The sequence below is a fragment of the Amblyraja radiata genome, chromosome 1 (assembly GCF_010909765.2).
Source record: "Amblyraja radiata isolate CabotCenter1 chromosome 1, sAmbRad1.1.pri, whole genome shotgun sequence".
Lineage (NCBI taxonomy): Eukaryota > Metazoa > Chordata > Chondrichthyes > Rajiformes > Rajidae > Amblyraja > Amblyraja radiata.
Window position 1 is genome coordinate 90,581,949 of NC_045956.1, and position 14,678 is coordinate 90,596,626.

At 41.1% G+C, this 14,678-nt stretch overlaps 1 protein-coding gene across 5 annotated transcripts in view; it reads right to left on the reverse strand.

The window, feature by feature from the left end:
• The window catches only part of sel1l3 (SEL1L family member 3), a 75,471-nt gene that overhangs the window by 13,350 nt on the left and 47,443 nt on the right, over positions 1 to 14,678 (reverse strand). For all 5 annotated transcript variants that reach the window (XM_033026522.1, XM_033026531.1, XM_033026515.1 and 2 more), the window contains exons 12-15: positions 11,011 to 11,190; positions 4,397 to 4,516; positions 796 to 936; positions 262 to 324 (exon numbers count right to left, since the gene is read on the reverse strand). In XM_033026522.1, coding sequence (XP_032882413.1) covers positions 262 to 324; positions 796 to 936; positions 4,397 to 4,516; positions 11,011 to 11,190 — 504 coding nt within the window. The remainder of the gene's footprint in view (positions 1 to 261; positions 325 to 795; positions 937 to 4,396; positions 4,517 to 11,010; positions 11,191 to 14,678) is intronic.

Genomic DNA, 14,678 nt, shown 5'->3' on the forward strand with positions numbered 1-14,678 from the left:
ATCCAAGTGCCGGCAAGGAACACGCAGACTTTTCTGTGCAATTGATTCCACCTTATGTTACGTACCACAAATGCTTTTCAATGTTTAAGGTTATGTTGTAATATTCAGGATAGAACTGAGCCTGTATGATTAACACTGGGAAGGCTTGATTATTGTTTAATTCTTATAACTTTCATTATTAAATTCACATTAAACAATAAACAAACAGTAAACAAAAGAAAGCTTAGCACGTGGACATAGTTAGTTTTTAGGAACACTTACCTTGGAAGCCGCTTCAGTGATTAATCTTAAACCTAATTCTGTATTCTTTTTCACACCTTGACCCTAAAAATAATGTTAGAACACAGTAGAGTTAATGATTTGAACTCAAGGTATTTTACCGATTTTATCAATTCCCACAGATCAGCACCCCTTCCTGAATCCAAACAATTGCCATGAAGCCCAATCATTTTCCAGTGAGATACCTCAAAGGTACAATTATATAAAGAAGCACATTTTCAATTGAGCAGTCCCAAGCAGGGACAACTGAAGATGAGAAAATATATAAGGAACTACTATATTGTTATTTCACCTCAGCCTTCTCCATTATGCAATGGTAATTGTCAATGGTTGTTTTTGGATTGGTTATTCTTCTAGTGAGCTCTTACGCGGATCATGTGTCATAAGAGAACTGTTTTTATGCCCATGCATTATCCTACTGCACAGTCAAATGAAGGTCTGTTGGGTGTAACACTGACAAAAATAAAACAATGAATTCACTACATACGAGTATCTACATTCAACAGTGCCACCAACCTTAATAAGAAAAAGTCCATACTCAAACATTGATGCGGGATGTTTTAATTCCATTGCACTTCTGGAATACCATTTCATTGCACTTTGCACATCACGTGTTATACCCTGCTGGCCCCAGTACAGCATTCTTGCAAGTTTTTGCTAAAAAGGAACATTTCATTTGATTGAATGATTAAATTAGTTTGATTCTTCGATTAACTTCCATTTTTATCACAGTTAATATTTCCCCCTTTTTTTTCCAATGAATTAAAATGATTTTTTTCTATTCAGGTTGAACAACTTTAAAACCCAGACTTAATTCCTACCACTTAATTGCTTGGAATATATTCCGCTACTATTAGAAATTCCTTCTTCTTCATCTCCATCGTTAACATCTTTATATGGTGTCTTTAGAATAAAAATGAATCACTTCAGAGAAGATTTTAAGAAAACTACAAAAGTTTCAAGAGAGAGAAGCTGGGGATTAAATAGAGAATTTCATTGGTAATGAATGGCATAGGAGTGAAAAAAAAATCCAAAAGGCATGCTAACCAAATAGTTTATGAAAGAGTAGAACGTGCATCTCTATCAGTGAGCATCAGAGAAGTGCTGAAGAAGAAGTAATCAATATATCATTGGCTGCAGAGAGATAGGGGAGATAAAATGCAGCCATTTGATTCTTTGGCCAGGGCCTAGAGTGGTTTGGTCATAGGATTTGTGCTGCTGGTGGTCAGTTAATCACAATTCTGATATAATCAACTACAGTGAGATTGTGGACAGAAAGAGTCTTGTTTCCAAGTGACTTGGGGAAATGCAAGTGAGGTGTTGATTTTTGGATTCAAAGCTGCATTGATTGGGGTCAGTGGACGAGGAGGAAAACATGACTATCCCTTACCTGTGCACAAAACTGGAAATTTGATGGGAGAGGAAATCAAGCAGATGAAATAGCTATTAAATTGGGAGCAACAGGTAAATCAAGATATGCAGATGATACAACGGTGATTGGCCTCATCAGCAACAACGATGAGTCGGCCTATAGGGAGGAGGTCCAGCTCCTAGCAGCATGGTGCTCTGACAACAACCTAGCCCTTAACTCCAAGAAGACCAAGGAGCTCATTGTAGACTTCAGGAAGTCTAGGGGCGGCACGCACACCCCCATCCACATTAACGGGACGGAGGTGGAACGTGTTTCCAGCTTCAGGTTCCTGGGAGTCAACATCTCCGATGACCTCTCTTGGACCCACAATACCTCAACTCTGGTCAAGAAGGCTCACCAGCGTCTCTTCTTCCTGAGGAGACTAAAGAAGGTCCATCTGTCTCCTCAGATCCTGGTGAACTTCTACCGCTGCACCATCGAGAGCATCCTTACCAACTGTATCACAGTATGGTATGGCAACTGCTCTGTCTCCAACCGGAAAGCACTGCAGAGGGTGATGAAAATTGCCCAACGCATCACCGGTTCCTCACTCCCCTCCATTGAGTCTGTCCAAAGCAAGCGTTGTCTGCGAAGGGTGCTCAGCATCGCAAAGGACTGCTCTCACCTCAACCACAGACTGTTTACCCTCCTCACATCCGGGAGACGCTACAGGTCTCTCCGTTGCCGGACCAGCAGGTCCAGGAACAGCTTCTTCCCTGCGGTTGTTACACTACTCAATACTGTACCTCGGTGATTGCCAATCCCCCCCCCCCCCGGACACTCCTCCCACCAGGAAAAAACAAACTATGACTGTATGCACGTAAATAGATTTATTTATTGCTCATATTTATGTCGCTCTTCCAGGGAGATGCTAACTGCATTTTGTTGTCTCTGTACTGTACACTGCACAATGACAATAAAGTTGAATCTGAATCTGAATCTGAATCTGATAATAAGAACATAATAAGGTAGTGAAGTCATGTTTCGGAAAGGACTGGGAAAAGGGAGTCAAAGTGCCCAATGGACAGGAGAAAGGAGGAATGCTTGGAGGGAGCCAAAAGAACAACTGAAGTTGGGTACAGATCAGCACCTGAAAGTGGACATAAATGGTGCCGGGTAAATTGTGGCTAGATATGGAGGAACATTTCCAGTGTATTACATCCCAGTCGCTGTGGATCGAAGGCTAATAATGAGAAATCTAATGATCATTTCTGTGAAATTGACAGATCCAACGATGGTTGCTAAGTAATCTACATTACGTAGTACAGTTCACAAAAAATAATCTGAACATGTCCAGCAAAGTCTGACTACTATTAGTCTGCAGCTACATTCATAAATCCTTAATGAATAAGAAAAGGATACCTATATTTTATATTTTTACAGTGATTTAGTAAGTCCTCAAAACCATTTTGTTTAACAAACTTGCTGATCATTATTGGGGAGAGAGCATCACATACTGGCTGCTGGGTCAATCCAAGGTAGAACTCCCTTACACCTCCTTGACCTCCTCATCCCAGCCTAGATTAATGAAAAGTTCACGAGAAAGGGTACATCATTCACCTTCTCATAGTCTTTCACTCACCAAGCCATATTGTGACAATATGCAAAACTTAGAATATAGAACATTTGACAGAGGAACAGGCTCTTCGGCCCACAATGTCTGCTGAACAATTAATGTCACAATAAACCCATACTTGGATCCCAAGATCCCCCTGTACACCAATACTGTTAAGGATTTTGCTATTAACTCTCTACTTTCTCCTTACATTTGACCTCCCAAAGTGCAACAGGCCACACTTGCTGCAATCAAAATCCATCTGCCATTCTTCTCATCCATATATATCACTAATCTTTATCCTGCTGTATCCTTTAACAGCTATCCTCAATGTCCATAAATCCACAAATGTTCGTGTTGGCTGCAAACGTATTAGCGAACCCATCCAAATTTACGTTCTGGTCATTTCATGATCAACAGAGGTCCTCGTACAAATCCCTACAAAACACCACTGGTCACAGACCTCTAGCCAGAATAATGCCCTTCCACCATTACCCTTGTTCTTCTATCTGGTAAACTAGTGCAGAATCCAAACTACCAAGTCACTGTTGCTCCCATGCATTGTATGTTCTGGATCAGCCATCATGAGGGACTTTAACAAACGGCTTACTTAAATCGACATAGACAATATCCACCTTACCACCTTTGTCAATCACCTTCATCATCTCCTCAAAATATTTATTTGGACTTTATACAAACCCACATGGACTCATCTGATGCATGTTCATTGTAACCAATACATTATTATCATAACTATAAATATCCCCCAATCAAAAGGAAAAAAACAATTGCATACACAATTCCTGCAAAGAATATTGACTCCGGTTGGCAGTGCCACTATACCAACTATCCACCTCTTTAAAAAAAAGTACCGGTTGTTGCTATTCCTGTTCTTGCTGAGAATTGCCCTGCCTTCATTGTGATAATATATCCCAATTCTCTTCAGTCTCACCTTTCATCTAACCACCAGAACAGGCAACTAAACTTGTGGCAGAACCAGGCACTTCATCTATAACCAGTGTGTAAGTCTTCCAAGCCAAAAGAAAATTACAGAATTTCTAACATGTTCAGTAAAATATTGATAACAAGTACAGTGAATCCTCATGAGTTAGTGACATTTCTGAATTACAATTACAATGTACAATATATACCTGAGCAAATGCATCTCCACGTTTTGCTTGATATCTAAGCCATAAAAAGAAGTCTTCATTTTCTTTAGTTTGACGCTGCAAAACTGAATCATCCATTAGCCTCACATGTTCAACAAAAGCCTGAAAAAATAATAACTCATTATTGTAGAATCATTTAACATTGTCATGACAAAACTATTGTAAAGGTATAGAAATCCAGTCATGCTTCAGTGATTATATTTCTCTATAATGTACATCAAAAGTAAGTTATTAAAGACGGGATAGCAGCACATTTGGAAAGTGGTGAATTCATTGGACAAAGTCAGCATGGATTTATGAAAGGTAAATCATGTCTGACGAATCTTATAGAATTTTTCGAGGATGTAACTAGTAGAGTGGATAAGGGGGAACCAGTGGATGTGTTATATCTGGACTTTCAGAAGACTTTCGACAAGGTCCCACATAAGAGATTCGTATGCAAACTTAAAGCACACAGTATTGGGGGTTCAGTATTGATGTGGATAGAGAACTGGCTGGCAGACAGGAAGCAAAGAGTAGGAGTAAACGGGTCCTTTTCAGAATGGCAGGCAGTGACTAGTGGGGTACCGCAAGGCTCAGTGCTGGGACCCCAGCTATTTACAATATATATTAATCATTTGGACGAGGGAATTGAATGCAACATCTCCATGTTTGCGGATGACACGAAGCTGGGGGGCAGTGTTAGCTGTGAGGAGGATGCTAGGGGGCTGCAAGGTGACTTGGATAGGTTGGGTGAGTGGGCAAATACATGGCAGATGCAGTATAATGTGGATAAATATGAAGTTATCCACTTTGGTGGCAAGAACAGGAAAGTAGACTATTATCTGAATGGTGGCTGATTAGGAAAAGGGGAGATGCAACGAGACCTGGATGTCAGGGTATACCAGTCATTGAAAGTAGGCATGCAGGTGCAGCAGGCAGTGAAGAAAGTGAATAGTCTGTTAGCATTCATAGCAAACGGATTTGAGTATAGGAGCAGGGAGGTTCTACTGCAGTTGTACAGGGCCTTGGTGAGACCACACCTGGAGTATTGTGTACGGTTTTGGTCCCCTAATCTGAGGAAAGACATTCTTGCCATAGAGGGAGTACAGAGAAGGTTCACCAGACTGATTGCTGGGATGGCAGGACTTTCATATGTAGAAAGACTGGATAGACTCGGCTTGTACTTGCTAGAATTTAGAAGATTGACGGGGGATCTTATAGAAACTTACAAAATTCTTAAGGGGTTGGACAGGCTAGATGCAGGAAGATTGTTCCTAATGTTGGGGAAGTCCAGAACAAGGGGTCACAGTTTAAGGATAAGGGGGAAGTCTTTTAGGACCGAAATGAGAAAAACATTTTTCACACAGAGAGTGGTGAATCTCTGGAATTCTCTGCCACAGAAGGTAGTTGAGGCCAGTTCATTGGCTATGTTTAAGAGGGAGTTAGATGTGGCCCTTGTGGCTAAAGGGATCAGGGGGTATGGAGAGAAGGCAGGTACAGGATACTGAGTTGGATGATCAGCCATGATCATATTGAATGGCGGTGCAGGCTCGAAGGGCCGAATGGCCTGCTCCTGCACCTATTTTCTATGTTTCTATGTTTCTATGTTAAATAACATTTATTCCCTGCATAGATCATAGTCATTTCTGGAGGGAATGATGCTATTAATCATTTGTGAGCTGATAATTTGCCTTCTGCACAGTTGTACATGGGTCGGCATCTTTTGCCTTGTAACATTCCTTCTGTGCATTGCCTGAGAAATTATATAGCTTTGTTTTGCCCACCGCAAAACCCATTTTTATTCCAATTTACAAGTTTCCCTTAAATCCTAAGAGAAACGTTGGTTGCTTCTAAAATGAGTTGTCATTGATGTGTGATGTGTCCTCCATTGGCCATATGGCATGTAAAAACCTACAGTTAACACTTACTGTTAAGATTTAAGACAGGAATTTATTTATTTATTTATTTATTTATTTATTCCGAACAAGTAAAGACATTAACGACATTAATATTAACAAAATCAAAATTATCAAACAATTGGACATTACAATCAATATTTACAAAGCAATGAGAAGAACAAAATCAAAGTTCCAATGTCCAACTCTGTGTCTGTACAAGCTCGAAAAGGAGTGAGAAGAAGAATAACTTATTAAATCTCACCCCTTTTCCCAACACTTCTACCATATTTAAAAATCAATTCATTACTAATAATAATACTACCCTAGGCAATTTCCCATAATACCTACAGACATATATATACATACAACAATTATGTACATACAAACTTCATAACTGAAGTACCCAAACATAAGTAAACAATGGGTGCAACAGGGAATTATGCCAGAATTCATAATACACAATGAACAGTCAGCCATTGATTTGAAGATAAAAAGCACAAATGTTGCCTTTTTGAAAAACGTATGGAAATTTAAATAGAAAATTTGCATGAATTCATCCAATCTAAGAAACAAATATACCGGTTGGGATTCCGAGCAGAATATTTGCACACAACTCAGACACTCACGCAGAGTGTACAGGCAGGTGGCACGATGACTTTTAGAGGAAAGATTATAAAGATAAAATAATTGCAACGGGTGGAACAAATTGTAACACTAAACATCGCAGGAAGAAAGGAAACCATGGCACATGAAGATGGGTATGGGGATTACAGGAAATAGGGGTTTTGTGGTCCTTGAAGAGAGCTCAAGTTGAAACCTCAAGAAACACTTAATAGTTAAAATTCTATCCCACCCCTCAAAAATATTGTCAACTATTATAGAGTGATACAGTGTGGAAACAGGCCCTTCGGCCCAACTTGCCCACACCGGCCAACATGTCCCAGCTACACTAGTCCTACCTGCCTGCGCTTGGTCCATATCCCTCCAAACTTGTCCTATCCATGTACCTATTTAACTGTTTCTTAAACGTTGGGATAGTCCCAGCCTCAACTATCTCCTCTGGAAGCTTGTTCCACCACCCTTTGTGTGAAAAACCTACCCCTCAGATTCAAATTAAATCTTTTCCCCTTCACCTTAAACCTATGCTCCTCGATTCCCCTACTCTGGGCAAGAGACTCTGTGCATCTACCTGATCTATTCATCTCATGATCTTATACACCTCCATTAGATCACCTCTCATCCTCCTGTGCTCCAAGGAATAGAGGCCCAGCCTACTCAACCTCTCCCTGTGGCTCAGACCCTCTAGTCCTGGCAACATCCTCGTAAATCTACTCTGAACCCTTTCAAGCTTGGCAATATCTTTCTTATAACATGGTGCCCAGAACTGAACACAATTCTTTCAACAGAATTTCTAGTTGTTTGCTCCATGAATGTAGCACTGTCCAAATTGTTACACAATTTCTTTTTTGAGGTTTTTGAGTGATAGGTTACAGCAGTGCAATTAAAAGGCTGATACTTTATTTAACTGAGGGATATTTTAGTGATAAACATATTACAGTTGATGAATCCACTTGTCGAGGAAAATAAATCACGAGGAGCAGAATCACTGCTCAAAAAATCTCACTCCAAATTCGTTTACATCTATACTGTCAGAATCACAACTTAACTTTTGCTCCTACATTTGCTCCATTTCTGAAGCTATTGAGCAACAGCAAAGGTACTCTGCCAACACACCCCTAGATACTTCCTCATTCAACCCTCCATAAACTTGCATCATCCCATTCATTTATGTTACAATGTCCTGTAGTGGTATAGGACTAGAATGAGGCAGATGTGATGGCATGAACATGCTGCCCAACACACAACATGAGGTTAAACAAGACACCAGGACGGTAAACATATGCCTCTTCCTTTGACTCCAGAGCCCTACGATCATCATGAATATCATTTGACAGTGCTATTCCTCCAGTACCGCTCTCATCTTACTTCAAAGTCCTGGCTTTGAATAGATAAACAGACAATTGTTCAGTCACTCAGGTCTGATCTAGTTGGACCAATATGTGCTGTTGGGCCAATAATGCGATCTATATAATTAAAAGTCTCATCTTGACCACTTCCTGTCTGCGCTGTATTTGATTTTAGAAAAAACGCTACCCAGTATCGCTATTATTTTTGGCCATCTTACTCACAGTCCTCCTCCGGGGGGGGGGGGGGGAGCAGTTACCTTCATTGCGGTGATTGACCTTTCTTTCTGAGGTGATGCAAAAATAGAAGGGAGATAAGGACGGGAGTTTGAGTAACACCATAAGGTCATAAGTGATAGGAGCACAATTAGGTCATTCGGCTCATCAAGTCTGCTCCACCATTATGGCTGATCTATCTCTCCCTCCTAACCCCATATTCCTGCCTTCTCCCCATAACCCGACACCCTTACTAATCAGGAATCTATCTATCTCTGCCTTAAAGATATCAATTGACTTGGCCTCCACAGCCTTCTAAGGCAAAGAATTCCACAGATTCACCACCCTCCGATTAAAGAAATTCCTCCTCATAGACCACACCAGAGATAATGATGTGAGAGTGAGAGGAAAAGCCTTTACTGCTGATTCTCTAGTTAAATGTGGTGACCAAGAAAGTACAAAAGTACAAAAACAAAACAAAATAGATGCTGGAACTGTGAAATAAACAGAGAACACTGTCGACATGCCGCAGATCAATGATTTTTCAGAATTAAATGATCTGTGACCTAAAACATTTGTTTCTGTCTCCAGAGTTGTTAATACATTTTATACATTTTATTTATGTGCGCCTTTCAGAACACTCAAGGACACCTTACAGTTAAAACAAGCAAATTACAAATATATAAATAAAATGAAACAAAAATAGCATATCAATAATACATAATTCGGAGAGAGAGAGCAGCAGCAGCTAATCACGCCAGCGTTCACTCTCACTTCCGGTTTAGACACAACATTAAAGAAGGATTTAACATAAAACATAAAAACATCCCCCCACAATGGTCCCACTGTGAGGGAAGGCAACAAAGTCCAGTCCTCTTCCTCTTGTTCACCCCGTGGTCGGGGCCTATTTGAGGCCTCCGCAGTTGCCGCAACGGCGGCCCGATGTTACAGGCCCAGTCGCCGGATGATGGAACTCCGGCGTCGGGAGAACAATCTTCAGCGGCTTGGAGTGTCTGGAACGGCCGCTTCCTCCCCGGAGACCGCGGCTTCCGAAGTCCACAGGCCGCGCTGGTTGGAGCTCCGACACTGGCGATCTTGGTGAGAGATTCCAGGCTCCGCGGTGTTTGAAAGGCAGCGTCGCCCGCAGCTGGACGCTCCGCAACCACAGCTCCGCGATGTTGGAGTCGACGGTCGCACACGGCGACCCGGGAAAGGCATCGCCCACTCCACGATGGTGTTTCAGCGCTGTGCCACTGCCGAAGCTGAGGTACTGGCCGGTCCCGGCAGGAAACACCGCTCCAGTCCCGTTGGTAGGCCGCGAGGAAGGGGCGAAGATGCGGCTCGGAGGAAAACCGCATCTCCGACCAGGTAGGGACTGAGAAATACAGTTTCCCCCTTCCCCACCCCCCACATAGAAAGACTAGACCTCCAAAAAAAAGTTTTAACATATTAAAAATAAAAAAAGGGTAAAGGACGGACAGCTGCTGGCTGGGCAGCCATACTCGATGGCGCCCCCACTCGTTGACTGAGCCACAGAGTATTTATTTTAGTTTATAGTTTAGTTTAAAGATACAGCGTGGAAACAGACCCTTCAACCTTCAACCCACAAAGTTTGCGCTGACTAGCGATCCCTGTACACTAGCACTATCCTACACACTAGAGACAATTTACAATCTTTACAGAAGCCAATTAACCTACAAGCCTGTGCGTCTTTGGGGTGTGGGAGGAAGGAGAAACCCGGAGAAAACCCACTCGGTCACAGGAAGAACGTATAAACTCCGTACAGACAGCACCCGTAGTCAGGTTCAAACCTGGTCTTTGGTGTTCGAAGGCCACTCTGTAACTCTACCGCTGCACCACCATGCCGCCCTTCTGCAACACCTTGCCACCTCTGGTTTTTTTTTGTTTGTAATTTAAAGAAAGGAAGCGTTGGGGGAGGTTGAAAAGTAATACCCTCACAGGAAAGGGAACACATTGAGAAGTGATGAAGGTTGGAATCATCCGGGATTACTGCTTTGTGCAGCGACTGAGGGAGAAGGGCAATGGAAATATCGATTACACTTGACTGAGCAACAGCAAACAACAATTTAAGATCAGAAGCAGGGCCTTTTTCTCATAACAGATTTACTGACAGAATCCACAGGGCCCCCAGCACAGTCAGGAAGGAGCGAGGCAAGAGTAGAGACTGGTAGTCCCACTGTTGACTGGGTAGAGAGCAGTGAGGAGGCTGTTTGAAAGAACTAGTGGTGAGTTGCCTCAATCGACCATCAGGAGTCTGACAAAAGAGGCGCAGAGGGAAGTCTTAGGCTAACACAAAAAGAGTTAGGACTGAGTGTGGGGCAAGGCAAATTGACCTGGCTGGTAAAGATAAGAATGGTGAGATCTCTGCAGTGGGAAATGAAGGGTGGCTAATCAAAATAAAAGTAAAAAGAGATGAAAGTGCCAGCCCACGTGCACAAACAGACTCAAGAACAAAACCTGCATCAAAGATTCACATTATTTCGAAAATGCCATAATTTTGAGATCCATAACTCACCTGTTCTACATCAAAATCATGACGGTCTTTAACTGTGCGTTGGGCAATGTTTATGTAGTAACCATATGACACACCATAGTCCAAGGGATAACCATCAATACCCTGATCATGCTTATATCCAAGATGCAGTAAGGCAAGTCTGTCATTTCCTTGTGCTGCAACCAGACTGTACAACATGCCCTGATGAAATATCAATAAGATTATTACTTTAAAAAATGTTTGCAATATTTACTATGGTTTACAAAAAATATTTACTATGGTTGCACTTTGTGGTTGTATTATCAATGATAAGCCCAATGTATTTACTAAACAAGGGCATATATTAGTGAACGGTTCATGGAAGTTTAGCCAGTCATTACAACTCACCCACAAATCATCATACTTGCTTCGATATATACAAGAACAGAAAGTGTAAATGGTTTGTCATTTGAAAGAGAATCATAAATTGAAGCAATGTCAAGTATTACAAACAAGATATGTAAAAATAAATAGATAAGTGCTTCTTATTTTATAGCAAAGTGAACAGCCAGCTGAGTTCACTTAGTCAACCTGCAGAAAGCAACTTAGATCCATGCAATAAAACAAAGTGAAAACCATACTACAATTCTCTTTCATTTGAATTAATGGACTTGATTGAACCAAGCAAATTAACTTGATCCTACCCTCTTGCCTCCATGCAACTTTTGGTTGTATACCTTACTAGACTAAGTGGGACCCGTTGGGTCCCAGCATCACACAGGAGGGCTGTTCATCCAACGCAATATTCCACCTCTCCACCAATTCTAATATTGGTGGCCAGTTGGGGGGGGGGGGGGGGGGCTTTCTGGAGCACTAGTATGGGTGTTGTGGGCTGAAGGGACTGGTTTCCAGAGGGCTAGTATGTAAATTGTGTGCCAAATGGATTCTTGGGCTGGCGTCTCAGTCAATCAAGCCTGTTGTGCTGGCAACTCACTCATGGCTGGTGGGCTGGTAGTTGACCCACGGCTAATCCTTGAAATTCTATTTCAAGCAGGGTATAAGACCACCAAATTCAAGTGCAGTTTCTTACCACTTCTAGCAGGGTGCAAGGCCACCAAATTCAAGTGCAGTTTCATACCATTTGAAGTAGGGTGCAAAGCCACTAAAGACAGCGAGTCGTGACCTCTCCCTTCTCCATCTTGCAGAGACTGAGCCACACCCACATTTCCGGGTTTTATAACCCCTTCCACCCCACCCCACTGGAAAAGGTGTGGCTTTCATGGAGTGATTGACAGGAGAGAGATTCTCAACATTTTAAAAAAAACTAATAACACTTTTATTTTTCATTGATGGGAAGAATTCTCTGCATCTGCTCAGCGGAGGGGGACTGAGTAAGATGGCAAAAAAAAAACAGCCGTAAGTGGTAGCGTTTTATCTAAAATCAATATACAGTGCAGGAAGTAAGTGCATTTACAGTAGTGCCTTTTAACTTCAAGCCAAAGCACCCAAGCCGCCATTTGCAGTAAGTAGTGCATTTCAACTTCATGCCACCATTTGCAGTAAGTGGTGCCTTTCAACTTCAAGCCAATGCACCCAAGCCACCATTTGCTGTAAGTAGTGCCTTTTAACATCAAGCCATTGCATCCAAGCCACCATTTGCAGTAAGTAGTGCCTTTTAACTTCAAGCCATTGCATCCAAGCCACCATTTGCAGTAAGTAGTGCCTTTCAACTTCAAGCCAAAGCATCAAAGCCACCATCTGCAGTAATAGTGCCTTTCAACTTCAAGCCAAAGCTCCCAAGCCACCATTTGCAGTAAGTAGTGCCTTTCAACTTCATGCCACCATTTGCAGTAAGTGGTGTCTTTCAACTTCAAGCCACACCCAAGCCACCATTTGCAGTAAGTAGTGCTTTCAACTTCAAGCCAAAGCACCCAAGCCATCATTTGCAGTAAGTAGTGCCTTTAAACTTCAAGCCAAAGCAACCAATCCACCATTTGCAGTAAGTAGTGCCCTTCAACTTCATGCCACCATTTACAGTAAGTGGTGTCTTTCAACTTCAAGCCACACCCAAGCCGCCATTTGCAGTAAGTAGTGCCTTTCAACTTCAAGCCAAAGCAACCAAGCCACCATTTGCAGTAAGTGGTGCCTTTCAACTTCAAGCTAAAGCAACCAAGCCACCATTTGCAGTAATAGTGCCTTTCAACTTCAAGCCAAAGCTCCCAACCCACCATTTGCAGTAAGTAGTGCCTTTCAACTTCATGCCACCATTTGCAGTAAGTAGTGTCTTTCAACTTGAAGCCACAATTTGCAGTAAGTAGTGCCTTTCAACTTCAAGCCAATGCACCCACGCCCCCATTTGCAGTAAGTAATGCATTTTAACTTCAAGCCATTGCACCCAAGCCACCATCTTCAGTAAGTAGTGCCTTTCAACTTCAAGCCACACCCAAGCTTTAGAACCAATAGTCATTTTTTTGCAAGCTTGAGAACCAATAGAGACACTTTTTCCATGTTTTAGAACCAATAGACATTTTTTGCAAGCTTTAGAACCAATAGACATATTTTGCCAGCTTAGAACCAATAGACATATTTTTGCCAGGTTTAGAACCAATAGACATATTTTTGCCAGGTTTAGAACCAATAGACATATTTTTGCCAGCTTTAGAACCAATAGACATATTTTTGCAAGCTTTAGAACCAATAGATATATTTTTGCAAGCTTTAGAACCAATAGACATATTTTTGCAAGCTTTAGAACCAATAGACATATTTTTGCAAGCTTTAGAACCAATAGACATATTTTTGCAAGCTTAGAACCAATAGACATTTTTTGCAACATTTAGAACCAATAGAGGCACTTTTTGCAAGCTTTGAACCAATACACTTTTTGCAAGCTTTAGAACCAATAGAGACACTTTTTGCAAGATTTAGAGCCAATAGAGACACTTTTTGCAAGCTTTAGAACCAATAGACATTTTTTGCAAGCTTAAGAACCAATAGACATTTTTTGCAAGCTTTAGAACCAATAGACATTCTTTTGCAAGCTTTAGAACCAATAGACACTTTTTTTACAAGCTTTAGAACCAATAGACATTTTTTGCAAGATTTAGAACCAATAGACATTTTTTGCAAGCTTTAGAACCAATAGGCACTTTTTGCAAGCTTTAGAACCAATAGACATTTTTTGAAAGCTTTAGAACCAATAGACATTTTTTTGCAAGCTTTAGAACCAATAGACATTTTTTTGCAAGCTTTAGAACCAATAGACATTGTTTTGCAAGCTTTAGAACCAATAGACACTTTTTTTACAAGCTTTAGAACCAATAGACATTTTTTGCAAGCTTTAGAACCAATAGACACTTTTTGCAAGCTTTAGAACCAATAGACACTTTTTTTGCAAACTTTAGAACCAATAGATACTTTTTTTGCAAGCTTTAGAACCAATAGACATTTTTTGCAAGCTTTAGAACCAATAGACATTTTTTGCAAGCTTTAGAACCAATAGACACTTTTTGCAAGCTTTAGAACCAATAGACATTTTTTGAAAGCTTTAGAACCAATAGACATTTTTTTTGCAAGCTTTAGAACCAATAGACATTTTTTTGCAAGCTTTAGAACCAATAGACATTTTTTTGCAAGCTTTAGAACCAATAGACATTTTTTTTGCAAGCTTTAGAACCAATAGACACTTTTTTTGCAAGCTTTAGAACCAA